The 9,237-nt window shown below is 47.8% G+C and overlaps 1 protein-coding gene across 1 annotated transcript in view; it reads right to left on the minus strand.

Annotated features, from left to right (window-relative positions):
- DTNB (dystrobrevin, beta) overlaps nucleotides 1-4,332 on the minus strand; it is a gene marked incomplete at its 3' end in the record, with an annotated part of 32,140 nt that extends 27,808 nt beyond the window's left edge. Inside the window, exons 1-2 of the mRNA XM_010133661.1 lie at nucleotides 4,266-4,332; nucleotides 755-835 (exon numbers count right to left, since the gene is read on the minus strand). Coding sequence (XP_010131963.1) covers nucleotides 755-835; nucleotides 4,266-4,332 — 148 coding nt within the window. The remainder of the gene's footprint in view (nucleotides 1-754; nucleotides 836-4,265) is intronic.
- Between the last annotated feature and the right edge of the window lie 4,905 nt (nucleotides 4,333-9,237).

The raw sequence follows: 9,237 nt of genomic DNA on the forward strand, positions 1-9,237 counted from the left end.
CTGTAGGCAGCCATCACACGAGAGCACCGCAGGGGCTGTCACACCAGCCCCGAGACACACGCTTGTGGGTCTACACTGTGCGGTGGCACGTGTCCTCTGCAGGGCTCCTGGGCCTCTTTCCTGCCCTCTTCCACACCACACACACCAGTTCCACTTTGCTGGGAGGAGGGAGCTACTCCTGTGCACACTGGTCTGAGCCCAGTTCAACACTGGTACCAGAACGCAGAGTAGTGTCACCTCTCCACCCTCGGACTGTGCTTTGGAGAGCTCTCCAAGCTTGAAGGAAGAGAATGAGAGACCTTACACTGACTAGTGCCATTACAGAATTCCCTGCAGTTGCTGCATTTCACACACCCCACCACCATCAGCCCCAGACATTCCAGGCTGGTGACTGTGCCGTCAGGCCAAAGCTGTGGCTGTGCCTCCCCGTCAGTGGTTTGAGGTACCCTGTGATGAAACAGGAGCTCAGAGTGCTTGAGACCGCCCACTCAGGGCAACCGAAACACACTGGGGTGGCCCACGTATTTTAAGTATTTGAAACCTTAAAGAGTAAAACTGAAGATATTAGAGAGTATCGGACAAAGATCGCTGTCTCTTTAATTACGTATTTAATCTCTGTTTAGTTTAATCACCAGCTCCCATTGGTTGATAAAATGTTTGCTTGCTCTTGTTCTACTTAGAATTCACATGGGTAGAATACTTGAAACAATCATGCATGAGAAATTTTTGAAGACAAAGAGTAATTATAACTTACGATTACATCTTTTTTGTACAAACCGCAGTTTACAGGCTGTTCGATACGTTGAAAGTCTGATGACATCAAAATTCTGTGCTCCTATGAATAAAAAAAAGTTGGTGTTTTTCTTTCCTCGATAACATTCAGCTTGTCTGAGAGAATTACTTCACACATGGCATGAGGGTTTCTTCACTGACACCGTCTTTGCCACAGGAACATGACAAAGATTCTCATCGGGTGTCTCGCAGTAAAGCAATTTTCAGCACTATCATAAGCTGACCTAAGTTAGAGACCGGCATGAGTTCCTTCAAGAGAAGCAAGAACCAAGCGGTGGGTGGGGAAGGAAGAGGATTGCACCGATGCTGGAAGACATGCACACGAAAGCTGAGAGAGGAAGAGAGGGACGTCTGTGCTCCTACCCCAGCCCTGCACTGGGGCCTCACCAGCAGCTGCTTTTGGTCTCCCAAAGAGATTGGATCAGGTACGAAGAAGAAGAAAAAGCAGAGAAGAAAAGAAGTCTGATCTTCACCAGCCACCTCTGACTTGAAGCTGTGTAAGCGTTCTGCTGTCACACAGCGCCCCATCATGGAACAGCTGGCTGCGACTATCCATCACCAGTCTGGCCCACATCTCCCAGTGCCAGCGACTACTCCGACCCTTACAAACCCGAGACCCCTCTGCCAGACAGACCTGTGCACCTCCGACATGCAGCAGATGAGAAGATAAGTGACGTGGAGATAATAAACGACACTGGTTTAAAGGCCCGTGTTGATCAACTTGGAAGCAGCCAACAAGTCTAGTCTGGATCCTAAGTTTAATCCTAAACCAAAACGCCCTGTCAGTGGCTCACAACGGTGCTGGCAGCTACGTCCCCCAGCCAGTACAGGTCTCAGGTGCAGTCTGAAAGAACCCAGCTGCGCTTGGGCGATGGTACAGAGACGCGTGGCTCCTGTGCCTCCAGGGTTCTCACAGGAACGCTTAAAAGCAACATGGGCTGCAGCCTTTCAGCCCTCTCAAGGGCCAGAGCTTAGGTGAGCAGAGACCTGAGAAACAGGGACGACCGTGACTGAGAGCCTCCGGACTGCTCGAAGACACTTCAAACCCAAATCACATCCTCCTGGAGAACCTACCTGAGCACTGTATGGGGGGATCTCCATCCTGAATCCAGAAACCGATCTGCAAACACCTCGTCTGGACCACCTCGGTGCGCGCACCCACAGCTGCCTGGCTAAGGCAGTGCTCTCATCCTTCAGATATTTCACCACCAGTTCACAAACACAACCCCCAAGCACCTGCTTGGTCTCAGAGATCTGCGTGCTGTCTCACAAGGGACGTACAGGGATTATTTCTACAAAGAACACGCAGCGAGAAGACTCCGAGGCTGACAGTTTACCACTTTGAGGCTCCCTGTCACAGGTCACCCATGAGCGGCCCGAGACTGGCCACCCTCTGAGTAGCGTTCTGCTTGACACCACGGGCAGCAAACTCAAGGGCATGATTTCACAGCACCTCCTTTAGAAAACCAGTCCCCAGTGTATTCCAGGGGAGTACCTGGTCAGGGAACACAAGCTGGGCCGTTCAGATCCAAGCCTGCCTCAGAACAGCTCCTTTGGTATTTTCCATGCAATGTTCTTTCAAAACGCTCAGTCAGGGGACACAGTTCTACCTTTCAACCCACAGAAAGTGCTTCCACAGACCCCAAGTCCTCACAAAATGCTTTGTCTACATAAAATATATGTATAGAAGTGAATGTAAAACACACACGTATGTAAAATGGATGTAAAACATACACGTATGTATATTTTTATATACCTAAAGGGTCATTTAACAGCTACATGCAAAAACGAAACCAAGAAATCATCAGCCACGTTCTCTTTGTCCTCCTGTGTCACACTACCACGAAAGCTTCCACAAGGTCCTTCCTCTGAACTGTCTGAAGATAAAACAGGAAGTGTTCTCCAGCCAGTCTGTACAGCTCAGAGTCACAGGACGGTTGAGGTCGGCACTGGGGAGATGATCCGGCCCAACCTCCCTGCTCAAGCAGGGTCGGCCACTGCTCTTTGCCCAGGACTCTGTTCACTCAAGTTCTGAGCATCTGCCAAGACACAGACTCCACAACTTCACTCACCAACTTCTCCCAGTGCTCAGACACCCTGACAGAAAACTGGTTTTTCTCACGTTCAGATGGAATTTGCCGTGCTTCACTGGTGCCCATTGCCTTGAATGCAGCCAATGGCCTGAGAAAAGTCTGAGTCCCTACGTATTCTGCAGGTAGAGAAACTGGAAGAGCTTAGACAGAACTCTTGCCTGTCAGACAGCTCCCTAAGTTCTACAAAACCACCACAGGCACTCTGGGGTAGCATGTCCAGTGTGGGTGAATGCCAAGGTCTGTTCTTGTCTCACAGGAGCCACTGTCTAAACACTGCAGCAAACGGTCTCTGAAAGCAGCGACTTCACACATGGCACATCCACTCTGTGGATGGAGCTCACCTAGAAAGGAAACAGTTCTGTGGTCACTTTGTAGTGAAATACTTCATCGCAGGATGGGTGAGGCTTGAAGACCTTCAATTCCTCACACTGACATGCCAAAGTGAAAGGCTGTTGGGACTATCTACACACCAGCACTTTCACTGGGAGTGACCAGCAAGACCCTCCAGCTGCAAAAAGAGACACATCGTGTCGAGATCATCAGAAGAATTTTGAGTATTCTCAATTGTCTAGCCAAAGCTAACAACTCGCATGTCCATTTCTGCACTAAATGATTACGAGACAACTGCAGCACTTCAAAGTGATGAGACAAATGCGATACTCTGTGGCACCCATCAAAGCACCTCTAGAGGAGAAGCCCTACAGTTGTTTTTAAAGGTTCTAAGGAGATTCCATCCAGGATACCACACACAGTTCGGTCACCTCGGCTCAAGTAAAGCTGAAGAGAGGCAGAGAAGAATAGGAGATGAGGCTGACAGCAGGGAGACTGCAGGAGTGAGCTTGTGCCATGTGTCGCAAGAGCCACAAAGGGCCATGCCTATAAACTCAGGCACAAAGCAAACTGGGGGAGTGGGGAGAAGCACTATCCGAGACCCGCCTCACACAAGAGGAAGCAGATAGAAATGAGCCAGGAATGGAACTGCTCCTGAAATTGTAAGATTCTTGTAAGCACAGTGAGAACACTCCTCTGCAATTCCTTCACCAAACCGGCACCAATAGACCCCTGCTTTAAGACAGACCTTCGTCAGCCTGTACCTGCAACTACAGGACTCGCTTGCACAACCAAAGAACGCCATTCAGTCCCGTGTTCCCGGAGGAAAGTACAACAACATGATGTCATGCGAACGTACAATCTTCTCCAGGCAATTGTGACCCACCTCTTGTATTCTCCTCCTGACCAGCACCCAGGAGCACCAGGATGCTTTGCACTAGATGAGGCAATGGTCTTGTGGAAACAAGATGTAAACGATCTGGTAAAACTAGCAAAGCAAAGCTCTCGGTGAAGAATAAATGACATTATGCCTCCAGACTTGTTACTTACTCATTTCCATGAACAGCTGTCTCTTCTCTGCCATTGTCCTCCTCCTCTTCCCACTCTCCTCAATCATTCTGAAGACAAAAAAGGCAAACACTGTTTGTGCTAGAATTTCGGTTACAAGAGCAACTCACTGTGAACAACATGATCTTATCCCTCAACTCAAACAGTTTGATTATATTTGGTAAATGAAAAGCCCAGCAGAAAGACACCTCTTCATACTCCACAGCAGAGATACGCGCTTGAGGCACGTTAAATTTTTTGAGGAGGTGCACACAACAGGAAGCTGTAATTCTACACATTTTAGTTGCTAATCCTAAGTTTGTGAAACCCAGAGCTGCACACGTACATACAGCAACGTCATGTGAAGAATGCCACCCTGCTCCAGGAGGTTTTCTTGGCGCCCAACCCTTGGCACTTCTAAACCCGATGCCCAAGGTCAGATCCTATGTGTCAGGGAAGCAAAGGTCTTAAGTGTAATAGAGGTGGAAAGAAAAACCCCGTATAGTTTGGTCACCCAGGCCTCCCTCTCTTAGGAAAACAGCTTAAAGAAGTGACAGCGACACAGAGGAGCTCACATCCCAAGGTAAGGAGGCTCAGGGACAACTCAGCAGCTCTTAGGGCTTACTCCACTATGGAGTCCTAAAAGGTGGAGGCTAAATTTCAGTCAACTCCAGCAAAAGACTCACAGCTTAATTCAGTATCAGTGTAAAATTTCACTTCTAATTACTATATTATATTATCCTTTTGCTCCCAGATTCACCAGCTCATTAAATATGATTTCTAATGTCTAAAAAAAAAAAAAAAAAAAAAAAACCAAAACTACCAAACAATTACTCCACGATGGCACTGGAATGGAACGCTAAGGGAGTTAGTCAGCTCACCCTCACGCAGCATGGCAGGCCAGATTGCATTAGGCAAAAGAAAAACCAAAACTACCAAACAATTACTCCACGATGGCACTGGAATGGAACGCTAAGGGAGTTAGTCAGCTCACCCTCACGCAGCATGGCAGGCCAGATTGCATTAGGCTTAAATGTCAACTGAGGAAGAGAGAGTCTTGGCCTGGCACTTCATCCACCCCTCTGATTAACAGCTTCCCTCAGCAGTTGTCCATTAATTACTCTCTGGTGAAAATCTCGCAACACATACTCAGCTCTCCTCATCTGCTGCCCAAGCTTAAGAGCTTTTGGAACTACTACTATTTGCTGCATTTCCTCATCACGTAAACCATGCATGTCCTCTTGAAGAACAGTTACTGCACAAGGAATGAGCTGGATTTCAGTGTCAGCGCCTCTCTAAATTCCACAGCAGACACACTACAGGAGGTGCAGTAGTTATTTCATCTTTTACACTAGTTTTCATAGAGACTATTTTATCAAGACGTAAGGGACAATACCACTTGAATCTGCTGCGGCACCAGAAAAATAATCATGATAATATCAGATCTTCTTGTCCTTGGGCTTTCAGCACACGGGTCCTTCATTCCACCTTCCCCAGCTTCTGCTTCCCAACCAATCTCCTTCTTCTGCAAAGCCGGAGCCAGTCCCGGGGAACTTGCCCCACACCAGAGCAGAAAGGTAGAGTGATACCGGAGATACCGTAACCACCATTTCTCCCAAAAACTACCTACCTGAGCCCACAGATTGCAGCTACATCCACGAGAGGGGCCTCCTACTGCGCTTCCACAGCAGGCATGGAGACATGCTACCAACCAGCAGAAAAAACACATGTCAGCGCCAGACGCTCCCATTCTCCACCACCTGTCGAGAGCTGCGCAAGCGGCACAGACGGGGCTGAGGAGCGGACGAAAGGCAGAGCTGAAGTGGGGGACGAGACTAACACTGCGTACTAAGGGCTCAACTCATTGTGCTGCTGTCTGGTAACACGTACATTTACCATCGCGGCACTCCCAGGACATCCACCTCTTTCTCTGCAGACACTTTATTGCCTTGCAGGTGACAGCAGGTGAGCTTTTTAAGTGGTTGTTCAAGCTGCATGAACCACGGTCGTAGAACACTATCGCACATCACTCACAGCTCAGGAGTTTACAGGCACTTTCAACATTTTCAAGGAGCTGCCATTACCCTTCATGCTCTCTGCAAAGCAAATGAGCCAATTATCTGTTCTGCAGCGTCCATGAAATGAGATCTGAATGAGTAAACTGGTTTCTCCATGACTACAAAGCACTGTGGGGACACATCATCAAAGCCTGGTTAACCCATAGCTCAGGAATTCTCTTGCACAGATTTTTCAGGTATGGTCTCAGGAAAACTATGTCCTAAGGAGTGCTGTCTTGGGTCTGCCTTCAAGTCTCTTGCCTTTCTTGAAGGGAGAAAATTATTTGACACGTTCATTAGGTGAACAGCTCACCAAAAACCAGATGTTACTATTAGATCCCCAAGCTTTCCTTGCCGATTCTTTCCTGCTATTACCTGTGAGGGGGCAAACACTGAGGAAACGGTCTTTCTGGGCCAGGCAAACATTCCACAGGCAAACAGAGTGAAGAGGGCAGAAACAAACCAGTAGATAACTGGAAAAGTTGCGGCAATTACAGCTGGTTTTTTTCATCCATTTTTGTCCTTCACATTTTGTGATGAGCTGCTTCTAAACACCGGGTATTCCTCAAAACTCCACGGACCAGCGATGCTGGGGATAAGTGCACACACAGAGAGATGCTCTATACGCACAGAGCAACCCTATAGCACAGGCCACATGCTGACACTATGCTGAAGTGGTCCCAAGCCCAAGCCTGCAGTAACCAGGCACTGTGTGGCTACAAAAAGGACAGCAGCAACCTGCATCTAAACCTTTCAGTCCTTCACACTGTCGGCAGAAGAAAGTTCTTACACGTCTACAGAACATCAGCTCTGGACAGGAAGATTTCCATAACCCCGATCATGTTTGTTGGATGCGAGTCATAAAAAGAACTCAGATAAAAATGCTGAAGAGGGATTTAGAAGAAGGAACATGCTTGGTCATGCTTAAAAGCCTTAATTGTTTTATTGCAAAGTTCTGCTGAGAGAACTAGAGAGCGCCCCTGGGCCAAACTCAGCTGGCCAGTGCAGTACCACATCTCCAAAAGCAACCCAAAGCAGATATGCTGGGAAGAATAAAGGGATGAGGCAAGCAAAAAAAGTTTCCCAAGAGTTTTTTTCCAAAGGTTTGTGGTGCTGAGACTTCCCGAGCCAGGGATTAGCTGTGTTCAGTACCCATCGACGGCTCTTCCGCCACGAGCCTGCATCTTTGTCTCTTTGCAGCCTGTAAACTTCTGACAATCACGACGCTATGCAGCAAGAATTCCCGAGCCCATCACCTCTGGGATTCCCTACATCTCCTTCCTCCTATCAGACCCCTGAGAGACATGGAACAATCAGACCCCTGAGAAATATGGAAAGATCAATCCCTATCCACCCTCTCTCTACCACATCCATGATTTTATCATCTCCAGCAAACCTCCTCCACATCTGCCTCTTCCACCCTGAGGGACCCTGGCTCATTTTGTTGTTCCATCTGTGAATGCTCTTTGTGCTTCTGGGCATCCAGATCCACATGTGCATATCAAGTGAGCTGAGTAGCCAAGCACGGGTCAGACCAAGAGGGGTGGCTAAGGCAATCAGCATACACGTAACCAGGAAAGGTCTAGCATGAGCAACCACTCCAGAGGAGCAAAGATGGACGGGGGTGGGTCACAGCTTTGCACAGGAATGACCAGCAACACAGAACACGCAGAATGTTATTGGACTTGGACAAACCAAAAGGTGGGAGGTAAGGATCAAAACTGCTGCAGGCAGCAGAAAAACAGCTTTTCCAAACTGAAGTAACTGTGAATTTGTTTTACTCTACCCAGGAAATACAATAAACTGCATTTCATTTGAGGTTTTCTAATGCTGGATGGTCCAGACTCTACAGACTGGCCAAACAATTGTGTATTTCTTCCCTTACACTCCTGCCATCCACCTTTGAGAGCCTCCAAGATGAAGTTCATCTGAAGAGCTGAAGCTTTAGGACAGTGGTGTTTAATTAAACACTGATCTGCTGCTGCTTCCTTCCCCCCCTCTCATCGCCACCAAACACAGAAAAACAAGGTTCTCCAGAAGGTCCTTGCAGCAGAAAAGTCTCACTTGCCAGCAGAGACACCTCGACTTCCTGGAAGCCGAGATCTAGACAATGCTTCTCACTGCTTCTGTAAAGCTAGAAATCAAAGACCTCCGAATTTCACAGAAAACTTCAAAATATTCCTAATTAGGTTCAGAGGTGTTATGCTTTAATTATCCTGAAAAAAATTTCTGGTTTTTGTTTTAAAGGTTGGGGTTAAAATTGCAGTACTGAGTCCCACCTTCTCTAGGGTTCTTCTGCAAGATCAAGAAACCTGTCAAATTCCACTCGGCACTCGTGGAACTTTGCAGGGGTGCCAACTTTGTTGATTTTCAATAGAAACATAATGACCACTCCATGCCAGACCAAAACCACAGCTCCTCATCACCTCTCCTCTGCTTTTAGACTCACAACTGGCAAGTTCCATTTGTGCTTCCTCCCACCTCCACCCACCTCTGTATCAGACAGGATGCGAACAACCCTCAGACACCATCTCTTTTCTAAGCAGAAGAATCCAGACACTGGCTGTTTGTTGCACAGGCATCACTCACAGTTAGGATGGACCTTTACCACCTTCTACCGTCCCTTTTCTTGTTCCACCGTCTGCTTTCAGAGATGAAGTAGAACAGTGTTCACTATATAGGCCCAGCACTGCTTTATGCCGCAGCAGTAACAACGTTCTTGTCTTCCCTTTTAAAAGACGCTTCATATTCTTAATAGACTACAAGGAATTACCTCTAGTCATATTTCTCTTCTGCCCCAGAATGTAACCATGCTCTTGGAGCAGAAAGAGGTTTGTATTCCACCTCCCCTGCACTGAGGCACCCCCAGCAGTAAGACAAGGTGTTAGCCCGGTTTCGGTTCACTTCCCCTTTCCCTC

Source organism: Buceros rhinoceros, unplaced genomic scaffold (assembly GCF_000710305.1).
Source record: "Buceros rhinoceros silvestris isolate BGI_N320 unplaced genomic scaffold, ASM71030v1 scaffold5833, whole genome shotgun sequence".
Taxonomy (NCBI): domain Eukaryota; kingdom Metazoa; phylum Chordata; class Aves; order Bucerotiformes; family Bucerotidae; genus Buceros; species Buceros rhinoceros.